The sequence below is a fragment of the Centruroides vittatus genome, unplaced genomic scaffold (assembly GCF_030686945.1).
Source record: "Centruroides vittatus isolate TY-2023 unplaced genomic scaffold, ASM3068694v2 contig_975, whole genome shotgun sequence".
NCBI classification, from domain to species: domain Eukaryota; kingdom Metazoa; phylum Arthropoda; class Arachnida; order Scorpiones; family Buthidae; genus Centruroides; species Centruroides vittatus.
Window position 1 is genome coordinate 1,951,277 of NW_027122648.1, and position 25,270 is coordinate 1,976,546.

Genomic DNA, 25,270 nt, shown 5'->3' on the forward strand with positions numbered 1-25,270 from the left:
AATATCTAGCAGGCAGGGGCTAACAGCTCAAAACCGGTCCGAGATATAAAATTGGATGCTTTACGCGTGTGTTGCTTCTACCAGCTAAACCGGGTGAGGTTGGAGCTCTGTAAACTGCAAGTGCCAATGCCTATATAATCTGACTGATTGGAAACTGACCCGGTTTCGACACTCCTTCCGCCACCGAATTATTCGAATATACAATAGCAATCTTATCGTTTTTTTTTTTTTTTTTTTTTTTTTTGCATGTAGTATAGAAATTTGTAAAAGATATATAATGCAGTTATAATAAAATATTAATTTTAATTAATGCAAAGTACGTTAAAATATGAAAATTTATATTTTATAAAATACAAGGGAAGGTCATTGGAAGGTGGAAGCGTTGCTTCCACCGCTTCCAAATGTTTATCATTAATTAATATAACTTTCTTAAAATATGCATGTTTACGTAAAATGCATAGAAATGCAAAATATAAAAGTGTTTTATACATAGTATAAATTTATTGTAGTGTTCTTTATTTGTATAATAATTTTTATGTAAGAAATGTTAATACTACTTTTTCTACTTCAGAATATATCTTGATTAGATATATTTGGGAAAATAAAAAAATAGCTAAATTATATTATTATTATTTTTAGATGCCAGAAACAATGTGCTGTTGCAACTTGTAATAACAGCTATCCTAACACAAAGTTATTAAACAGGAAAGTTGGTTATTTTAGATTTCCTAAAGATCCAATAATTATCCAATATAAGAAGAAAATGGATTCATAATTGTAAAAGACAAATTCAATCACGATTCTTGTCATGTTTGCTCTGATCATTTCACAGAAAATGATTTTGAGAGAAATTTAAAAGCCGAATTATTAGATTTATTGGAAAAACCTAAACTAAAGGAAACTTTACCGACAGTAAATTTAGGAAATATCGAAAATGGCAATATTAATCAGTCAAATCAAAGAAGGAATTATTTATTAAAAAGAAATAGAAAAAACCTGATAGAAAAACTTTTAGATGTAAATAAACAGGATAAACCACAAGAATATCTCAAATGTAATGATTGTAAAACTTTACATCTTAATTTTAAAAATGAAAATTCTATTTTAAAAACTGTAATAACAATAGAAAATTTTAAAAACTTTGTACTTGATTTCTTTTAATTCTATTTCTATGTAACACTTAATTTGTATACATTGATATCAAAAACATCTTTATAACATAAAAAATAGTTCGTTTGACAAAGTTATTTTTGTATATTTATGAGTAAATAATATCGTTTTAGGTAATGAATATTAAAAATTAAAAAATAGACCAATATAATTTTTGGTTTTAAAAAAGAAGTCGTTTGACGATATAAATTAAATTAATTTACTTATATATAAATCACCTACGTATAATTTACCAAAATTAATCTTTTAAGAAACTATTGTTGTTATAATATCATAAAATAGATAAAATCGATTTCATTTACAAAGTAGAAAAGCGCATTTTAATTTCAACTTTGCACCTAGAAACTGCGAAGATTTGCTCAATATTCCACATTTTTCTTACTTATAATCCATTTTTATTTATATTTTATTAGGTAAGAATCGTAATTAATAAAATATTAGCGTGTATTTATAGCTTCGAGCCTCTGGTCGGTAATGTTTTTACCACAAGGACAGTACGATGTTTCGTTTTCGACTATGAGTGACATCAAATAAGCAACCAATGAGAAGCGTTTCTTCTCTATGAGGCAACCTTATAATCTAGGACAGTGATTCTCAAACTTTTTCGATCCACCGCTCCCATTTGTTCCATAAAGTTATATCCAACGCCCCCTAACCCATTTTGTGTGAATGGAATATATAAAGGAATTCTTATGTGAGAAAGGATTGGAAATATTCTTAGGAAAACTTTTCTATAAATCTCACACTTTGTGCCCTTACCGTACATTGTTCTCAACATCTGAAAACCATTAAATGCAATGTTTTCTCTTATCAGTTTAACAGAGGAAAGGGAACGGCTGTCAATGACCCCCAACTTTTGCCTTTGGTCACCTCAGTACCCTGCCTCCAGCGCCCCCTAGATTTACTCACCGCCCACAAGGGGGCGTTATCGCCCACTTTGAGAAACTCTGATCTAGGACCTTGCCTTGCGCCTCCAAGAGCTGTAATGCTACTATTCTGGTTTAATAAATATTTCTGCCACTTCTAGCGCTTCGATCGCGTGTAGTCCTAAGTTTGGCTGGAGCCAAAGTTCTAGCTGTAGCATAAGGAGAGTCTGCTGTAAACATTCGAAATTCTTTTTTATTAGGATTTCTCAAACGGGATCCCGGGAAATCCCGCAAATTTCTTAAAAATTCACTTTTTTTCTTATTTTATGTTAAAGTTGAGGAAATTTTTCAAATTAACTCAACTAACTAATTAACTAATTAACTCAAACTGTCAGAATGCATTTGTATTTATTCATTTTAAACCTATTTATTAGTTTTTTAAATTTTTGCTTGTTGTGACACGTCACAAATGATCAATAATCAATACGTAGCTTATTTGTGGCAAGACTTTCAAAATTCTTTACCAGTAATATCTGGAATAATTGTGCTTATGCTGTCTTAATTTTTAACTATGCCCAGTAGCTTCAGTAACTGCGTAGCTGTAACGCCAGGTTGTGCAAATCGGGCAAGGATACAAATGAGTGCGTAGTCTGTAAGTATAAAGTTTTTCTTCATCAACCTAGTTATTAAATGCAAACGAATTGCCGAATTATTGAGCTATGATGTTTCTATTAAAGCAGTCGAAGTAGATAAATCAAGAATACTAGAGAACAAAAGAAGTACTATAATCTTGAAAACGAACTAGAAATCTTTCAGGATACAGGTGAAAAACACATAATATTTGTTTTCTCTTAAATGCATTAAACACGATTCCAATCTCATCAATTGAATCAGAAAAGGCATTCTCGGTAGCAAGACTTTTCATTACTAAAATAAGAATTAGATTGAGTGATCGGAGTATTGACCATCTTTGCTTTTGTTGTTGTATGCAGTTTCCAGCAAACTTTAATAAATTTTTTCTATTTCTACGTAATTCAAAGGTAATTTTTAATATATATCTTACACAGTATTACTAATATAATTTTGAAAGTTGCAGAACGTATTAAATTACTTTAAAAAATAGAAAAATAATTATATCGTTTGGTTTCAAGATATTTTGTATGTCTTAAAAATAATTAATTTTATCCCGGGATTTCTCGAGATCCCGGGAAACAGTTCACTTTTATCACGGAATCCCGAGACAAACAAAAGACCAGGAAATGAGAAACCCTATTTTGGATAGATTTGCCAGATATTTTTAGCTATGATAGTCAAAAATTCTCTAAAACGTAGCCAAAAGTAGCCAACTAAAAAAAAGATTAACATTTTTTTAAAATAAATAACTTGAGATTTGACGATAAACCATAAAACATACCTTCCATACTTTTCGGGTAATAACTTAAATCACAAAAAAAAAACGTTTTCGGCCCAATTTACAGGCCTGAAGCAGACCTGCAAATTGATCCTCAAATAAGGATGGCAAAACTCAAAGTACATAAATAAAATGAATAAAATAATTAAAAAGAGGCCCTCTTAGCGCCCCGTGGGCACTAAGACGGCCTCTTTTAGCAAGTCCATTATGTGTTCGGCCAGGCCGACACTGGGGCGACCGGGGTGGTGAAGGACGGGGGTCGACACATCCCGTCGGACCACCCCTCCGAAAAATTCCTGAAGATTTTTTTTCGGCCCGTCCGGATTCGATCCAGGCTCCCCAAAGTGCTAGGCCATCGTGCCACTAAACGCCGCTGCTTTTAACGAGCGACTCCAATTTATCGATGATTTTTCCTGCTTAAATGCGAGCTGGTTTTATGTTATTATTCTCTTATTTCTTATTTTTTAATTTAGTTTACTTTATTTACCTTAGTTTAGTTTAATTTAATTTCTTTATTACACTTTTCTTTTTTATTTGTGCTTTTTATCAAGTTTTTTCCCTTCTCGATAATAAATCAATTATAATCTTTTATTTGTGACATATTAGCGCTGAAACCTGCTCGCCCAAGGCTAAATACATCGACATCGATAAAGATGTCTCGAGTTTCTCCATGTCACCTATCCAGTAAATCCTAAAATATATTACATTGGCATTATCTTTTGATTTTTTGTCATCGACATCGTTTCCTTTACCTATAAACTTACAGCGCCATCTATAAAATGCATAAATGCCTCTTGGAGATTTGTTTTAATGCAGTTTAGATCGAGATCATGTGGTATTTAGTTCTAGGTGTTTTTATCTTATTTTTTATCCTTGTGAATTTATTATTCGATGTTTATATGAGAAATAGTACAGATATTTCTTCGTTTCATGTATTGGTTCGTATCAAAGATTTATTTATTATTAGTTAAATTATGAATTTAAAGTTATTTGATGTAAATTGACTTAAAGTATTCATTAAACGTTGAAATATGTACAGTACTTTGAATCATTAAATATTATTTGCTTTATTATTATTTAATAATTTATGAGAGTAAGTATAAATTGTAAAGACAAATTGAAGATAGAAAATTACAACATTAAATTACATTATACATGCATTATATTCTACATTATAAAGTTTCCAAGAATAAACAATGATTGATTAGTTAATGCACCGGTACATTAAGGCTATATATGAGAGATTCTGTAACGGGTGCATCTGTAGAACAAAACCACAATTTCGCGTGTTACTGACAAATTTGATATACGGTTATATCGAGTAGTGTGAATGAAGTATGGGGATGAACGATATATGATTACTTTGATCTGGGATCATTGAGAAGGGGAGAGCTGGGGATTTTTCACTGGAGAACACTTAGGGACTTGTAGTGATTCCTATGCCTATAAACTAATGTTATTTCTACTAACAAAAAATTTGACCTTTAAGACTACTTTTTATTAATAAAGAAACATTCTACACATTTTCATTTGACAAAAAAAATAAAATGTTTAAAGGGGCCTACTTTAGGCCCATACAAGCTGTCGACAACCTTTCTCAATTCGTGTTGCTAATGATAAATTTTTAAGAGTTTAGATTAGGTTTTATATTTTGATATCCTCCAGCAGTAGACCAATATCTGACAGTTTCTGACTGGCTGGTCTACAGATTCCTTTATTGAAAATATATTTTTATTTTTCTTTTCTGAGATATAGGTTGCAAATTATCTGATTTTGTAATGACAAGTTCAGATACACAAATACATGCTTCGTTAAAACATTTTTGTGATGTTTTTGATGACATAGGTATATAAAGAGTAGTTCATTAAAATATAAAGAAAAGATTCTCTTTCAGAAAGAAATTGTAAAATTTACTTCATTGTGGCATATTTATCATTGCAATTATGGTTCAGAAAAGCAGCTCTGTTATTTGTAATGAGAATATTAGGATAGGATCTTGATGTCCAGTCACTAGAAGGAATACATGTAAATTTACAAAATAAATTTTTGTACTTAATTTTACAAAATTGATTCACTATTTTACTTATATTTTGCTCTTAAAAGATAAAATTTTCTTAAATATTTCAAAAAAACAGAAATTCTAAATTTCATTTATGGATATGCCAAACTTTACAATATATTATTTAAATAAGAAGTGATATTTTAAATTGTTCCTTAATCTTTTTATTTTAATTTATACATAAGAAACTTCAGCAGCTCTATTGTCATAGAGAAGGCCACATAGGCAAATATCTTTTTAATGTTATAAATTTTTAAATAAAAAGAATTGAAAAGAAAAATTTGATTTTTTTTTTCATTTTTATTTATAAATGATTAAACAATGATTAAATTGTATGATACAGGTAACAGGTGGATCAAGTGGCATTGGTAAATCACTAGCAATAGAAGCAGTATCTAGGGGTGCAAATGTTACTTTAATAGCACGAAATAAGGTAAATTATAACATTATATTTATTTAATGGTTAATTTATCATAATTTAATTGATTTAAATTTTAATTAATTGCATTATTTATCTTTTTTAATTATTTAGGCTCGATTAGAAGAAGCTAAAGAAGAAGTTGAAAGCTATGCAGTAGATAAACAGAAACAAGTAAGGAAAATATATTGGAAATGTAATATTTAAATGCAATAATTCAAATAAATAAATTTTGTTTATTCAGAAAGTGAAAATATTTTCTATTGATATAAGTAAGGATTACGAAAATGTTGAAGTTGTTTTTCAAAAGGTAAGTTAGTCAATTATTTTAAATTATAAAATAGATAAGTTTATTTTATTTAAATTTGAGTAAATAGTGATACGTTTCTTATCAAATTAATAAAAGAAACAAAATTAATTAAACAATCACTTAATTCAGATAGCCAGCACTCAAATATCTAATCACTCTTATTCAATCAAATCAATGTTTCTGAAGGATTGATCCTCAAAAGCATCAATTAACTTTCCATGGCTGGCTTAGTTATAGAAAACATAAAAAAGATAGAATTTATTGAATGGCACTAGTGAGATAACATCAGTTTCTTAATTGTGATGCCTTTTATGTATTTTTATCTTGTAAGTTTTATCGAAATACCAACTGAAGGGGGATTATTTTAGAATCCAAAATGCATTTTGGATGTATTGTATACATATTAGTTTTAATTATTATAAAACGTCTTTATTTTGTAGATTTAAATATATAATAAATTTAAGAAATTTTGTGATCATATTCACTTGTGTGATAAGCCCTAACATATTGTAATGAACTGGTTTAAGTTATAAGAAATATTTATGCAGTTTTTTCATTTAATGTATAGATAGTCTTAAATAAAAAAGTTAAAGTTGTTTTCTTATTAATTGCTTTCTATTATTTATGTTCAAAACTTTAATTCTATATACAAACAAAGAATTATGACAAAATAAGTTAAATATATTATTTTTAATCAGGTTAAATATTTTTGAATTTAGCATTCTGGCCTGTCTCACCTCAAAGCCAAATTCAGTTACAATCAAACATTAACTGATTAGAAAGATTTCCAATCCAGCTTCTAAAAAGTATTAAGGGTTTGGCTAAATATAATAGTATTATGTCATTATTTCTAATTCTTAAATTTTCTGAATAAAATTTTCTTAGTAATTATAAGTTACTTTTTATTATCCTTTTGATAACGAAAAAGATATTTAGTAAAAATTACATTGCAATGGAATTGAATATCATAAAATATAATATATTATTTTTGCTTGTTCTCATTGCTAAACAGATTGTAAGAAGTGAAAAATTGTATAATGATTAATAAGAACTTTTATTTTTATAGCATTTTCAAGAAATTTATCAGTAATCATTTACTGAATAAAATTTACTTAATCATGATAACATTATTAATGTAAGTAAACAGCAATGCACGAAAAAATAAATAAGGTTAATAATTAACAACAGCTTGAAGACATAGATTCAAAAGTATAATGCCATATGTTTTTAAATTTAGATCTCCCTTATGACATAGCTAATTTTATACATTACATCAACTCAATGCTATTATTAGACAGTTTATTTTAGTTGAAAGTGAATAATTATTCATTAAAACAAGTTATTTACATTTTTACATATTCTCATATATATGATTTAGTATGCATAACATTTGAATCTATAGGTTCATTATGATTCAGCTATTTGATGAATTATTTGCTTTTTACATTGAAACAAATGATGATAAATAATTTTATAATTAAAAGATTTTATTACAAAACTTTAAAATTTAAACTGTAACATTATAGTTGTTATGTTTAGTCTGTTAAATATTAAAATAATTAATAATATCAAGTTACAAAGTTTTAAAAAGCCTAAGTTTAAAGTTACCAAAAACACATTCAATTAAATTATTCTATAATATTGTAACTCTATGAAAATAAAACATACAATCTTACTTCACCATCTAATGCTTGCTGAGAAAACATTTTTTATTGAACAAACATTTTTATTGAACAACCTATTATCATAGGTCATCTTCAGGTTTTTAAATTTGGTAATAAATCATTACAAGAAAGGAATATTCAAATAATCAAATTTACATTTAAACTTGTAAATTTGAGATTTTAAACTAAGATTGAAATCTCTGCTAAGTGCACTGTTTATGTAATAAAATATACATTTTCAACTAGTTTCTGAATAAATACATTATTATACCTAACATTACAGACTAATTTAACCAAATATTTTCTTTTATAACTTTAAACTTTATTCAATAGACAAAGAAAGAAACACTATTCCTAGGAGAATGAGGCAACTGGGATGACATATGTGATTACATTAGTTTACCTAATCCCATTATTGATGTTTTCATTCTTTAATGTTTTGATGCAGTCTTAAAATTTTCAATGAAGGTCACAGCAATATTTTTTATTGTTTACTTTTTGTAAACACATTTTGCATTGTTAGGCTATGATTAAGTTGGCCTGATTTTTATTTATCAGTTCTAGAAATACTCATATATTTACACATATATAATTAAAATATATTGAGATTTTAATTTTTAATTTAAGATTAAATAAAAATTAAATTTTATGTATTTTATAGGCTGAAGAACAGTTGGGACCCATTGATATTCTTTTCAATTGTGCAGGAACAGCATTTGCTCAAAAATTTGAAGACATATCTATTGAAGATTTTAAAGTAATTTTATAAATTAAATATAATTTTTTATTGTTATATTTATTCAATAAGTAAAATATTTAGAAATGTTTTAAGAATAAAATTGTCTTTTTTGCAAAATACAGTATATACTCTGTCAGTGAATATTTTGTTGATAAAGGACAGAATATAATACAATATGTTAAATAGTTAAATATGCCAAATTTTAAATAGCAGGAAGGAAAACTCGCTGTGTATGGCATTATTAATTACACCGTACTCAGTGAATTTTCCTTCCTGCTAAAGAACAGAATTTTATTTATTTAACTTGCTTCTAAAATTATAGCTATATTTAGCTATAACTGTATTTATTTTAATTTAAAATAAATAATTAATTACTTTGAAGTCAAATGAAAATTTAGTTTATTAATTACAGTAAGACCCTGCTTAACACGGGATGTGTTCCTAGACAACAAAGCGATAAGCGAAACAGCATTAAACAAGGTCATTTTAACATAGAGTAAATAGGGAAAGTGGAACATGCAAACAAAAATAAACAAATCTTACTATAATTTTAAGTTATTTTTATATTAATTTACATAATAATATATGTTAAATAACATGTAAACATATGCACACAGAAATCGAAACTTCATTTTTTGTGACAAAGGTCCTGGCTTTTCTGAAATTCTTGTTTTTTTGATAAAGTTGTGTAGTTTCATTTGTCACTTTTTTTTCCTTGAGCAAATGTCAGTAGTGGAAGATTGCATCCAAAATGCCTTGTTTTGCTTTTGCACTCCTTTCAAAATCTGGATCATTCACTACAATTTGATCAAAGATTTTGGTTATTGTTACCAAACTTTTACTAAGGAAATCTGTAGAAATTTTTTGGGTTCTTCGTTTTCAGAATCTCTATTTTCCAGTTGCACATGAATTCCTTGTTCTGCCAGTTCTTGAAGGTTGTTATTGGTAAGGCTCTCACCAGAAACCTGCAGTAACTCCTCAATATCCTGCTCGTCTACATCTCCTAGTCCTGCTGTATTGATTAGGTTGACAATTTGGTCAACCTAACGATACAGCGATAGGTTATTCTCATTGCGAATTCTTGGATACCTTCAGCCATAACGTCTTCCACACTCCATTTATATATTTATCAGTTAGCCTAATTCTTGCCAAGCGAGTCAATATTTCCTATGGCATCCATAATGTTATATTTTTTCCAAAATTGCACCAAACAAACAAAGATTTAAGGAAAGTACAGTGCTATGACGAATTGCCATCTTTTTCTGATTGGTTTGTGTTCATAAATAAACATATTATATATGAATCAATGAAATGCTGCAATAATTTGAATTAGTGTAAATTTTGAGCGTTTTTTAGGCTTCGAGCGGAACACGTTATATTGAATCAGCGTTAATCAAGGCAGCATTAAGTGGGGTCTTACTTTATTTAGATTAACAGATAAATAATAATGAACACCTAAATTCTCACTAATGTAGGTTATAAAACTGTCTTTCGGTGTTATGAACAAGAAGACAAAAAACAATATCTCAAACTTGTTGAATAGGAATATTAAAAAAAATATGTATTTTGCAATATGTTTATTTAAGATAAGATTTTAAATTTAATTATTCGAGATTTTTTTTTATCTGTTAAATTAAACTTATTTTTACTTAAAACAGAATTCTTAATTCAGTAGTCTAAACTTTTATTTACTAAGAGAAACATTTTTGTTCATTTATGAACAGTTTCAGCTCTGTGCATTACTTAGAGCTATGTATTATGCTCTACATAATATCTACAGTCTATCTAAGGAAAGAATCAACTTGAGTGTCATGTGATGTCGCTTCAGTTAAATCAATCAGCACATTTCCTAGTAATGTCAACTCTTTTTGCTTAATATATCAGGCAATATGTGAATTTTATTTTGTTTTCTCTCACTAGATGCCAGAATGATTTTTCCATTAATTGTGTTAATTTTTTATAGCATATATTAACTCTACAGAATCTTGCTTTTAACAACTACTATAGCAAACTTCTTCATATTTAATGTTTGGTGTGTTGACCTACACAGTGGGATACGATAGAGGGAGGGAGGTAGTACATCTTAATCCACTGTGTAGGTCAACACACCAAACATTTAGTGAATGATACAGGAAATACTCACATCTTTTTAACCTCTCCCATCTGGTCTATGTTTTTTGTACATTTCATTGGAATTATTTCACACTACAGTTATTCCCTTATTAATTTTATAAAAATTCTACCTCTTACTTTTGTACTTAATTTTATATTTAAGTTTACCCCCTTTTTATTCTAGCACATGTTGTTATACTGTTCTAGTATGTATAAGAGTTGAGCTAAAAGAATTTTAGCTCCACTTTCCTCCCCTTTTTTCACCTATGTGTTCTCACGAGTCATGTTGTCCTAACTGTCACTATAATCTCAGGTAATTATGTTTTATTCTATAAACCTTTGTACGCGTATCCTAAATATTTCAATACAATCAGTAAAGATTTACTGATTGTATTGAAATATGACTCTGTAATAATTTTGCTGATAAATCTGTTATAACAGGATTGAAGAGGGGCATTAAACCCGAAATGCATATCCTTTCCTATCAATAAACCAACCTATTTCCACTAAAAGTGTTCCTGTGTGATTTGTTCTCAACAGCAACCTTATGCTAAGAAAATACATTTCCATAACACTGTTTATAATGGCAGTAACATGTTTAACAAATAAGGAAGAACTCAGAATTAGCTAGCCATAACTAGCAGCGATCAATGCTGATGCTCATTGGTTAATACCCAAGTTGATTCTTTCCATAGACAGACTGTAGAACCTGTTTTAATCATAGTATAAAATAGTTAGGATAACTTCAGTAAACTTATTTTTAATAGCGTATGATAGATGTGAATTATATTGGGAGTGTTCAAGCAACAAAAGCTGTGTTACCCTGTATGAAAAAACGAAGAAAAGGAATAATTGTATTTGTATCTTCTATTGCCGGTTTATTTGGCATATATGGCTTTTCAGCTTATTCTGCTTCCAAATTTGCTTTAAAAGGACTGGCCGAATGTCTTCAAATGGAGGTATGCATTATTATTATTTTAAAAAAAAATAACTATATTTAATTATTACAATTAACTTCTTGCTCTCTTATTATTAATTAAATTTTTAATATTACTGTATTATATTTAAGGATCTTATCACATATTGAACTATTTTAGCATTTATTATATTAATCTATGATTATAAAGTTATGTACAGTACATCCTTTAGACCAGGCATGTCAAAGATATGGCCCGCGGGCCAGTCATGGCCCAAGAGGTAATTAGTTGCGGCCCGCGACATTAATTCAATAATGCTATTTGTTTGTTTTTTATTATCTTGATACAAAAGAAAATGTGATATTTTGTACTTAAACAAATAATACTTAATAAACAAAATTGTTAAACTCAATTATTATTATTGTTGTTGTTTTTATTTTTATTTCTTCATATTACTTAGAGAGATTTATTTTATTTGATTTATTTTTGTGTTTATTTCTTGTTTACATTATGTTTTCTCTATTTCATTTTTTGAATTTCAAATTAAAGTCTGTTTTGGCAAGATCATTTATTGCAGAATTTGCACTATTTTGCATATAAAATGAGTGTTTTCGACTTAGTAGTAAATTACAGTTTATGCTTGTATTTTGAGTCTTGCGATCCTTATTTTCGGCTCAGTCTACAGACCTGTAAAAATGTTTGTTCTGTGATTAAAGATTTTGCTGGAAAAGTACGAATTTGTTTTTTATTGTCAAATCTCAGGTGATTAAAAATGAATTTTTTTAGTTGGCTACTTTTGGGCTATTTTTTAGAAAATTTTAGACTATAAAAGCTAAAAACATCTGGCAAATTTGTTCCATATTAGAAACACTTTTGTGATTAGCAAAACTTTCTTGCATTTATCTTCTCGGAGTGCAAGTCCAGCCTAATAGACTGTACTTATTGAAAATTTTTTACCAGTGCAATGTCAACTAAAAGAAAAGTTGAGAGTGGGTTCCGATTTTTCCAACAAAAATGGGAAATTTTGTATTTTTTTATTGAATGGAAAGCTCTTTGTTTGATTCACAATCAGATCATTGTCATTTGTAAAGAATTTAATGTGAAAAGACACTATGAAACGAATCATAAAGACAAGTTTGAGTTATTTACAGATGAAATTAGGCAAGAAAAACTGGGATTTTTGAAAACTAAACTTGCAGGGCAGCAATCATTTTAAAAAAAATCATAAACTGACAGTGAGAATGCAATGAAAGCTAGTTATTTGATTGTACTAAAGATTGCAAAAAATTTAAAAGCTTTCAGTGATAGCAGATTTTTGAAAGAATGTATGCTAGACGTGGCCAACATTTTATTCCCATCACAGAAACAAGTGATTCAGGAAATACCCCTGACTAGAAATACAATTGCTTCCAGAGTAAATGAATTGGCAGAAAATTTGGACTTTCAACTTAAAGATAAAATTAAAGAATTTATCTGGTATTCCGTAGCAGCCAATGAAAGTACAGATATCAGAGATACATCGCAGCTTACTGTATTTATTCATGGAATTAATGAAGATTTTACCATCACAAAAGAGTTGCTGCAGTGCATACCTTTTGAAGAGTACTACCACAGCTCAAGATCAGCAGTTGAGCAATTAGTACAAAATTATGAGTTTGATTGAAGTAAATTATGCAGTATTACAACAGATGGTGCACCATCCATGGTTGGTAAAAATGCTGGTTTTGTGACGAAAATACGAAACAAAATTTTAAATGAAATTAAAGGTGAATGACCCAAATTTGTTGGAATTCATTGTATTGTACATCAAGAAGCCTTGGTCTCTAAAGTGCTGAAAATGAATCAGGTGAATCCCATAAACAGTTAATTTTATTAGAAGTAGAAGCCTAAATCACACAGTGATGAATAGTGGAATCACAGATTGAACACAGCAATAAATGGTGGCTTGACTTTGCATTCCTAGTAAATATGACGGAACACTTGAATGAAAAAATGTAATCATTATACAACTGTACTGAAGTGTTCAAGCTTTTGAAATAAAATTAAAGTTGTGAGAGTTGCAGCTGCGAGAACAAAAACTTGACCATTACCCTAGCATTCATAAAAATGGCATTACAATGCAGATAAATTATTAGATTTTTCTAACCGTTTTCTTGATCTTATTCCTGAATTTGACAGTTCTTTTGCAGATTTTCGTGAGCTCAATATGTACGTCTTTCCTCTTTTTAATGATCTATTTATGCTTGATGTTGGTAAAGCACCAACTTACTTGCAAATGGAACTAATAAATTTGCAGTATGATACTGCTTTAAAAAGAAGTTCAATGAAGTTGACATATTGGAATTTTATATAACGTACTTCAAAAATCAAATAGCTATTCCAACTTAAGGAACCGTGCTGCCCGCATTTTATGCATGTTCGGAATTTCATGTGTGTGTGAACAATTGTTTTCAACAATGAAGATTAATAAATCTAAATACCATTTAAGACTTACAGACGAACATCTTCAGTCTATTTTGAAAATCAATACAACATCGTTGACACCAAACATTGAGGAGATAATGAAGTATAAAAGAAGTCAAGTTTCTGGATTCTCAAAATATTATTTCAGTTTAATACCTCTCTACTTAAAAAAATTATAACTTATTTTCTTTAATAAAATTATTTTTTATATACTTCTTACTTATACTTAGTATTACATTTGTATTTTATATTTAATCTGGCCCGCTGTCATACTCGAGACAAAAAATTGGCACTCAAGGAATTTGAGTTTGACACCCTTGCTTTAGACCATTCTAAAATGCAGTTTGGGTAAAAATTTATGGCTCTCTTCAGTTAAAATTTTTGGTCTAAAAGTTTAAAAAAAAAAAAAAATGTATAACAAGACTCATACTATAGGACATCCACATGTTTAAAATATAATTAAACAACATAACATAACCAAAGTTAAACATATAATGCAAATAGATAATTAGCTGTCGATTGCCATCATACTTTTAACATTTCTGTTCAATACTTCACTACTTACATACATGTTTCATTTTTTGTGTGTATGATTGATACATCACATAATAATATAACATTGATATTGCTTTACATAGTTAGTGAATATTTATTCACAAGCTCATTGATTTCATAATTAAAATACTGTAATACAAAATAAAATCTTTCTACACTTATATTTTTTTTGTTCTTTACTTTTTCCATGTGTGAATTATTTTACATATATCAATAAACTTTAGGATATATTTTAACTCCCTAAAAACTAATAGAATTATTATTTAGATAATTTTATTAGTAAAATTATATTTAATAAGTATTTTTAAAACAAATTTACCTCATTTATTATCTAATGATTCTAATTTATTTCAGTATATTTCTAATCATGATCTTTTCATTTTAGGAACAAAAACTATTACTATTGATTTAGCTTAAGATTCCATCAATAGTAATAGTAATGTGAATGAAGTGTTGAACAGAAATGTTAAATGTATGGTGCCTGTCAACAGCTAATTGTTTATTTGCATTATATGTTTAACTTTGGTTATGTTGTATAATTATATTTTAAACTTGTGGATGTTGTATTGTTGTATGAGTCTTGTTATACAGCTTTTTTAAAAAACTTTTAGGCCAAAATATTCTAACTGAGAGGGCTGTAAATTTTTTGCTAAAATACATGTTAGAATGATCTAAAGGATGTACACAATTTTATAATCATAGATTGAACTATTTTAGCATATATTATATTACTGTGTGATAAGTTCTTTAAATATAATATAATAGTATTTTAAAAAATTTAATTAACTATATTTAATTTTCAGTCAATATACATGGACTAGTGATATAAATTCTGCAAATACTACAGAGTTTATTACTTTCCTGATTTTAAAAAATTAAATGAAAGATTATTTAGTTTAACATACATTTATCTCTTAACATTTTAATTTTTCCTGGATAATTTTATTTAATTGTATAACTAAATTATCTAATATAATACCATAAAAAAGTGCAATAATTTTTCAGAAAAAATATATAGTAAAGTCTCTACTTTGCAACTACCAATGGTTTCAATCAAAAGTTGTCTTTATGAGGGATTGTCTTTTAGAGGGTTTCACTGTACTTTTGTATTATAAAATGTCTTTAATTAAGAAATATAATGAGTAGCATACAAAAAGAGTTATATCTTTTTGTATGCTGCTCATTATATTTCTTAATTCTGTTGTTATTTTATTATTTTTCTTGGTTTTGAACAGCATGACATGAGAACAGTTTTTTTAAACAAAATCTTGTATGAAATATTTAAAAAAGAAAGTTCCTTTTTTTCATAGTTTTAATTCAAGGTTTAATTGTATAATATATTTTGTTTAAAAAATATAAAAAAAATTCCTTGTTTTCGTTTTCTTCTTCCACTGTTTCAACACATCAGTGACAGTCCAAAACAATTTTTGCACATTAGTGATATTTTTGTATTTTTTAAGATGTAAAAACCGTGGACCAAGTTTTAATTTTTACTTAAATGTTGTGATATTGGCAAAAAATTACTAGAGGATGCTATTTCTAATTTGCAGTTTAGTTGGAGGTGGTGTCTCCAATAAAAGGTCATTTACATATATGAAAATTGTTTTGGACTGTTATTGGTGTGTTGAAACAATGGAAGAGGAAAAAATGAAACAAGGAGTTTTATATATTTGTGATATTTTTATATTTTTAAAAATCATAATATTACTTATAAACTTTGTTATATCATGAGTGTGACTTATAAAACTTATTATTAAAAGGTTGTATATGATTTGATTGTATAAGTAGTTTATCTAAAATTGCACTTGAAAATAGCAAAAATTTGCCATTAGAGTTAATAAATTATTTTAAATATTTTTTAAAATATTTACCTATATTTTAATATAGGAAAATAGAATATGACTTATGTTATCAAATGTAAAATCTAATTAAGTTTAAAATTCAAGATTTTTAGCTTTGAATTAGACTTACATAGTTGCCAGAACTGAAATATTAATGTTAAACATTGAAGATTTTGCTGGCTTGAAAAGTTGACTTGTATGGTACAGTTTATAATAACAATGTTCAATTTGTTTTTAATCCCTTCTATTCTGATACTGTGTTTTGTAAGTCAAAATATTTATTTAAATATTGTTGTTATTAAAATAAAAAATACATTGTGTTATTTTATATTATTAGGTAAAACCATACAGTATTAGTATTACAGTTGCTTATCCGCCAGATACTGAAACTCCTGGATTTATTGAAGAACAAAAAACAAAGGTATATAATAAATTTTTATTACTTTACACACACACACATTATATATATATATATATATATATATATATAGGTTTAAAGAGATAATTTAAAAAATATCTCTTTAATCCAGTGCTACTTGTGGTCAGATTTAATTTATAATGCTGTTACTTGAGAATGAGTGCTGTGCCCACTCTACATATTTTTGTATTCTTAATCTTAATGATGTGTGTTGAAAAGTTTTTCTTACATGAAGTTTTGTTACAAATAATACACATTTTAATGTTTATCTTACTTTACTTCAGTTAGAATACATTTAAAGTAATTTTGATATAGAAACAGAAATATCTGATCAGATTAATCAGATCTCTCACTAAATCTCTTAATCAGATTTCTTAATCAGATTCTACAGCACTATCCAGAATGGTGCAAATGGATGGTTCAGTGGTTCAATGGGCTGAGGCCAGGATTGTTATACACCAGTGTGTTCATCGACTCTGGCATTGAGTTTAGAAAAGTTTGAAATATATAAATCTAGCCTTACTGGCAAATGTTTAAATTACAAGAATGCCACAGTGTTACCATCAGTCTGGAAATATATGATCAGGAATGGCTTGTTAAAATCTGATACATAGCATGCGGTCAATGTAATTCTATATGTTATGTTATTAAATTTGTATTTTTATTCATTTTGTTCTATTCTGTTTATTTTGATTCATTCAGTTTTATGTATTTATAGGATTACTTGTATTTTTGTATATTTTGGTATTTTAACAAAATGTTCGAACCCGTTTAAAATTTGAATTTGTTAATGCATGTTTGTTCGAATATAGAACAATTGTAAATGTTCGAGACTTGATAACCTGATGATGGCCTGTTGATCAGGTTGAAAATGTTGGTATAAAGCAGTATAAGTACAATTTTGATGAAAAAAGTTTTAACCCTATTCTGTTTGTCAATGAAGTTATAAATTCTATAAGTAAAATAAAACTATCACATAACATATTCATTTAAAAAAGAATTAAAAATGCAAAGATAAAATATTAAAATAAAAATTTAAAAATAAAAATATAATCGGTTATTAAGGAATTTACTTAGTAATTTTTCAGTATATTATAAGAAACAAAATTTTAGATATTTAAAAATTTAATATATTTTTTTAATTTCTTTTATTTATTATATTTTCTTTAATTTTTGCAGCCAATTGAAACAAAACAAATTTCACAAACTGCTGCTGTATTATCACCAGAAATAGTTGCAAAATGCATTTTTAATGATTCTTTGGTGAGTATTACCATTACATTTATGTATATATGTATATTAAATTATTAACGCATATAATTTACTTTAGAAAAAAATTGTAAATTTTTGTGAATGAAAAAATGAAGATAACAGAAAAAATATTAAAATATAAGAATTCATCATTCAGAAATTAGGAGTGGTCATCATCTGACCACCCAAATTTGATGTTTCAGACTGCCAAAGAAAAATTTATAAGGCTTAACTTGAATCTGGATAAATTTATATTTACCCAGATTAAAGTTAAGGTCCTAGAGCAGTAGACTGACATCTTTACTGCTTTGGCTATCCAGCTGCCACCACAATAGAATCATTGTGGAATGGAGTGAAGAATGAAGAACAATACACCAATCTCTAATATTTATAAAATTCTAAAAATAAAGATTATTCTCAGATTAAAAGTACAAGTAAGAAACTACTCTTTTTTAACTGATTTTGAGTGATTTATATTAGAGAACAGAAGTTTAACTAAAGAGAAATACGATACTTCAACCATAACCAAATTCTTGTTGTTTATTAGATTCAAAAACTCCAAATGCATTTTGCTATTGTAGCCTCATCAGTGGATAATCCAACATCAAACAACTAGCTCACTTTATACTGGTTATTCGTTCCCAGCATGCATCGACATTCATACCGACATTTTGGTTTATCAAATTTGCATATTCAGTAATACAAAAATGTTCTATAACTCTTCTTTTAAACCAGTTTTCTACTTTATACAATATTTTTACATTATTCCTATCAATATTACAATGACAATTACTGCAGTGTTGGTACCAAGGTGACACCTGTCTTTTTAGACGAATTGCTGCCTTGTTCCTTTAGGCGTGTCCGAGTTTTCTTCCAGTCTACTTGGGACATGCCTAAAGGAAACACAAGGCAGCAATTCGTCTAAAAAGACAGGTGTCACCTTGGTACCAACACTGCAGTAATTGTCATTGTAATATTGATAGGAATAATGTAAAAATATTGTATAAAGTAGAAAACTGGTTTAAAAGAAGAGTTATAGAACATTTTTGTATTACTGAATATGCAAATTTGATAAACCAAAATGTCGGTATGAATGTCGATGCATGCTGGGAACGAATAACCAGTATAAAGTGAGCTAGTTGTTTGATGTTGGATTATCCACTGATGAGGCTACAATAGCAAAATGCATTTGGAGTTTTTGAATCTAATAAACAACAAGAATTTGGTTATGGTTGAAGTATCGTATTTCTCTTTAGTTAAACTTCTGTTCTCTAATATAAATCACTCAAAATCAGTTAAAAAAGAGTAGTTTCTTACTTGTACTTTTAATCTGAGAATAATCTTTATTTTTAGAATTTTACAATACAATTTTAAAATTATTATCGATCTCCATTGTTTTAATTTTTTATTGAACAAGAATCTCTAATATAGTATAGATAGGAAATATATCAATATATATATAACAATAAATTACAAGAATCTGAATAAGATTTGAATTTGGGTAGCTAACACCTTACATGCCACCATCATGTTAAAAAAAAAAGACTGAGAGATTGCAAGATCTTTATCTACATCAAGATTCCTGACACCAGTTAGGATAAAAGGAAAAAAAATTGCATCCTAACTTGTGATATAGCAAAATTTATATAGACCCTGGTGGCTAAATCTAAATGGTAAATCCGAGTGGCAGGAGGGGTTTTGATCTGACAATAGAGCTGGAGCTAGACACATAGACTTAATTCAATAATAAACTATTTATATTAAAACATATATATATATAATATTTATATATATTAAATACCTGAGTAACAACAATAAGAACAAATAAACAAAGTTTCCATTCGACAATCTAATACTCTGTTCCCTTAAATCTAACCTGAGAGAGAGAGTTTAGTGTTATGGTCAGTGTTCACAGAGCTGGCCACATTCTCCTATATTTGGCAGGAAAACTCCCTTTCTCCCTTTCATTCGAACACCAACTTTCTTGAGAGTTATAGTTCCAATTACAGTTCAGCTCTGGAGGTTGGTGTGAACTCTATTTATAGGACAGTCATCCAACCAATCATCGGGGGTTATTCAAGTTACCTGAGGAGAGAAGCAACAAAAAACTTCCTTGTTGACTTGATAATAAAATCAGGAACTTCCTTCAAAAACAAAAGTTCATTTATGGTTAATGTACGTTTTCTTTTTTGACAAATTTTAATATTTTCTATTTAACCTAAAATATTTGCCCCTAGATTCTCACATTAATGTACTACAAGAGGTGAATATTGATTTTTAGATTTAAAATTATGTAGTTACATTCATTTATGTTAATAAGGTGTTATAATTGTGAAAAATATATCCATTGTTTTTATCTCAAGATGTATTTTGATTTATATATCAACTAGTAATTTAGAATTTTTTAAAACAGTACATAAATTTTTAGAATAGAATAAATAGTTTGTAATTAAACCTAAATCTCAGAAAAAAAATTAATACGTTTTAGTTTATTAGATACAGCAAATTTCTCGGGGAACATTTTAAAAAAGTCACAAACTGGAATATTTCTTTTCATTCTTTCAATTTAGCAAAATGGAATAAGTTGTAGAGTGATTATAAAAATTAAAACAAGTTTCTGGATTTAACAAACTGATTGATTGATTTTCTGAATTATTTCCACAAATATTAAGATGTATTCTAAATTATTTATAAAATTTACAACAAATATTTTGTCTTTAAATGGACTTTGAGTAATAATGATCTTTTTGAGATCATTATTACTCAAAACATTGAAAATCATCACACATAGATCCATTAAAAATTTCATTCAAGTTTTCTTCTATTAAAGAATTAAATTAATTGAATTTTTATTTGTTGCATGTAATGTAAGAAATTTACTCAAAAGAAGAAATCTTGATAAACTGACTTCTCAAAAATATAAAATAATATTTTTCTGACATTTATTTTAACAAATTGTGTACATCTTTCAATTTTTATTTTAATTATAATTATTTTATTCTTTTAGGATGGAAGATTTTCCAGTACTATTGGCGTAGAAGGATGGATGATAAGTAATTTATGTTGTGGCATGTCCCCTATTTCCTCTTTGTCTCAGATGTTCATTCAGGTATTTTACAGCACTAAGTAAAAAAAAAATTATTGGTTTCTAACAGAATATGAACTTGTATAAAGAAAACTTTCTAATTATTTATATATTTAATAATAGTATGTTTATTTTGGATTGTGATTATTTTTTTTAAATGCCATTTTATTTCTGAAAGACATAGATTATATTTTTACTAGCAGATGAGCTCAGCATTGCTTGGGCAGAAAGTAATAGTAGCAAAAATTAAGATTATTAGTATATAGCTGATCTTACCCATTTTCACCAGGTGCAAGAGCTATGATAACCTTACTTAAATAAAATGATTAATTTTAAATTCTAAAATCTAAGAAAACTTGTTTGGAACATTATATTTTGAATTTTTTGAATTTGGAACAAATTCAAATATTCGTTCAAATTCATTTATTTTGGATTTATTGTTTTTGAGTTACCTGAACAGTGGAAATGATTAAAATATTTATTAATTTCCAAAATGTATACTATATCTGCCATACTATTTACTTATGTATACTATATGTACTGTACATACTATTTACTTATGTATATATGTGTATACTATTTACTTTCCTTTGTTATTATTTATACTTTATACCGACTAAAACTAACTCTCTCCTCATTTTCCCTAGGAGAGTTGAATTTTCAAAAATTCCTTCTTAATGTGCATTCTCATGGCATACCCTACTAAAATGCAGTTAAAAATGCAAAAAACTGCATCTAAAATAGTACAGTAGAAGCAGAGTTTTTCAAGATAATTTTTAAGCCCAAATTCTGTTTCACTGTCATTTTTCTGAGACTGGTATTCAAAAAATGAGAGTGCATGCCTTGTTCACGGTTCATGTTATTAAGGGCTAAAAATGTTTTTTTTATTAGTGCCTATAAAAGTATTAAAAATTATGAATAAACTTACTTTTATATTTGTCAAATCCAGTTAAACATATTGTAACGAACATCTAGTAATAAATGACATCACACATAAACAAGTGATGTAAATACTTTCCCTAACATTATGCATCACAAGAATTTCTCTTTGGTGCCGTGCAAAACATAAATTATGTATATTTAAAATTCGTATAAAATATCTTTTCTCATAATTTAATAAATGAAAATTTTATTATCCTCATTATTTTTTTGAATAAGAAAAATTCAGCAGTAAAAATTCTATGTAAAAATTTTTTGAATAAGAAAAGCAGTAAAAATTCCCCGCAGACTGGTCATGGACCAGTGCCAGTCCGCCGGACCAGCAGTTGAGAAATGCTGCTCTGGTACATTACTTTTGAACAATTCTATGTAAAATGTAATCATGAAATTTGTTTACTCATAAAGAATATGAGAAGGAGAATATAGTTGAAATATCAGTTTTTAAAAAGAATAGAAGTCTGCTATTTCAGCTCTTAATATCTTGAATAGAATTCTATTCAAGATATTAAGAGCTGAACTAGCACAGGCATTTCCAAAAGGATGAATTTATAAATACTTCATAAAGTAATAATTTTGATTGTATTTCCATAGAGATATTCTTATCAGTACTTTTGTATTAATATCTTCCATAAGCATATACTGCTCTATAAGGATATATATTTAATCATTTATATATATCAATATCAATATAATCAATAAAAAATAAAGCAGATATTCACAGATGTAGCTTTATTTTTTAAATAATTTTCAGAAATTAAGAAATAATTCTGTCTAAGTCAGTAACAGTAAGAGTAATACTTAATTCACATCTAAGTAATAAGTTGTTTGTTCTGTTTTTACTTAAATATTACATGTAATATTTAAGTAATAAACAGTAGTCTTATGTTTATTACATGTGAAATGATATATGATTGTTTATACTTACAAGTTAGAGTATATATCAGGATTGGTTGATTGAATAAAGTCTCTATTTCTATAAAATTTGTTTGGGAAGAGAGGATAATGTGGCCAGTTTGAAAGTAGTAAAAAAATGTTTTTTTAAATTTTATATATTCATTTATAACATAATCATTATTTAGAGTAACACATTTTTTTCAAAGATTCCAGTCAATTTTTCCATTCTATGCATGGGAAAACTTTCTGATTTTTCTTCAATCCATTTCTGTGTGGAAACTTGAACTTTGGTATCCAATGAAGTGTTGATCTTTTGACACTTTTAATTTTAGGAACAGTCAGAATTATGATGGTCCAAATCTGGGTTGCATGAAAAGTGCAGATAAGGAATAAGGCTTTGTAGTAAGAAAACAGCAAAGACACTTAATAACCTGAAGTTACACATTATTCTGCATTCTTGGTACAGCATAGATCTGGTACTGTCAAATTTCTAGTTATTCAGATGTTTTACATGTGAGCAGCTGGGGACCAGGGGTTGATCTCAACTGACCGCTTACTCGGCATGGGCGATTAAACCCGATCTCACGTCCAAGGATGGCTATTCGAATTGGGTTTGGATAGTTAGATCTCCACCCAGTCAGGATTCCCGACACCAGTTAGGATAGAATTTATTTAAATCTCGCATCCTAACTCACAATAAAAATAACTTAAGATACTGATTAAAAGGAGGGCTTAAAATTTAGCGAGTGGGGAGTGCATAGTTAACTCAATAAGAGCCATTCAGAGAACTAGAGTCAAGTCCAATTAACAAATTAACAAAAACTTTGATGAATAACAAAACGAATACTAATGGACTAACTGAATAAAATCTAACTATGATTCAACTTTACAGTTAAATCCCTAAGATTAAATTCCTAAATCCCTATTGTGAGATTGAGAGAGAGTTTACACAAAATACCGATTATAATACCTCCATATAATTGACTTGAAAACCTTCTGTCCTTTAGGCAGAAGTTACTTGTATGAGGAGCTATGGCACACAATTCAAATAGAAGAGGATACTGGACGATGGACTGATGTGCCCCGAGTTTGGCACACATCCCCTATATGTACTCAAGTTCTCCTCCAATGGAGATTAAAATTTTAGACCATCTGACTGAATGTCATGCTGATAAAGATCTCTCCAACTGTCAACACAGGAAACATTTGTTCCTTGTTCTCTTTGAGTTTTAGCTTTGATAAAAATATCAAAATATTACATTTAATTTTAAAATATTTTCTATGAACTTTAAGAATATTTTAGCTCAAAATATTCAGAATCTCACATACAGGAATGTATAGAGGAAAAAACAAAGTGAAAGATTGGAAAAATGTATCACTCTAAATGATGTTGAAAAATGAAAATGTATCATTAAAATGTAGGACTTTTTACTCCTTTAAAAACTGGTCACATTATTCTATCTTATTCCAAAATGTGTTAAAAGCTTTATTTTTCAATACTTACACATATAATTTATATCAAATTTTAATATTTATTTTTTATTTTAGATTCTTCTGATGGGACCCTTTCGTCTAATAGGTGTATTCTGTCTCAAAAACTTTGATAAAATCATAAAAGATTGCTTAAGACAACAGGAAGAAAACAAAAAAGTCAATTAATTCCATATTCAATATACTTTTAGTATCGCCTTCATTGCATTTTGAAAAAAATTCAGAGTTTTAAACCACTGACTGCTTTAATCTCATTTGTAATAACAACAATAATAATATATATTTAATAAAGTAATATAAATTGTTAATTTTCCAAAGAAAATTGATCTAAAAATTTTTTAAGATGTTTAATGTCATTGTTTAATAAAAACAAAAATCTTCAGTTTTTTATTTCATCCATTGATAACAAAACCATCTCTTACCCATTGCTAGCCGTTTTTGGCCATTGCAACACTCTGGTTATTCAATTTGCAGACAACAGACACACGGAAAATAAACTTTATTCTGTCCGACATCGCTAGGCACAGTCAGGATGAATACAAGGTATGTCTGAAAAGTTCAGTGAATGATCTCATAAAATAAAGGAAACAAGAGATACAAACAAAATACTTTTACTGGCATTCAAAGTAATCGCCATTAGCGACAACACACATTTGACATCGGTTGT

The 25,270-nt window shown here is 27.9% G+C and overlaps 1 protein-coding gene across 1 annotated transcript; it reads left to right on the top strand.

The window, feature by feature from the left end:
• The first annotated feature begins 4,222 nt into the window (after positions 1-4,222).
• Positions 4,223-24,925, top strand: Kdsr (3-ketodihydrosphingosine reductase). Its single transcript, XM_067282999.1, has 10 exons — positions 4,223-4,385; positions 5,850-5,939; positions 6,039-6,098; positions 6,169-6,234; positions 8,560-8,655; positions 11,517-11,708; positions 16,863-16,946; positions 18,123-18,206; positions 21,202-21,303; positions 24,661-24,925. Exons 1-10 carry the CDS (start codon positions 4,278-4,280, stop codon positions 24,769-24,771), a joined length of 993 nt encoding a protein of 330 aa, XP_067139100.1. The 5' UTR covers positions 4,223-4,277; the 3' UTR covers positions 24,772-24,925.
• The last annotated feature ends 345 nt before the right edge of the window (positions 24,926-25,270 follow it).

Bases quoted from the DNA above. Each gene is read 5' to 3' on its own strand.
- Kdsr (XM_067282999.1), top strand. From the start codon at position 4,278: ATGTGGTATTTAGTTCTAGGTGTTTTTATCTTATTTTTTATCCTTGTG. The intron at 5,940-6,038 runs GTAAATTATAAC...TTAATTATTTAG, and splicing joins CTTTAATAGCACGAAATAAG to GCTCGATTAGAAGAAGCTAA. The intron at 21,304-24,660 runs GTATTTTACAGC...TTTTTATTTTAG, and splicing joins TGTCTCAGATGTTCATTCAG to ATTCTTCTGATGGGACCCTT.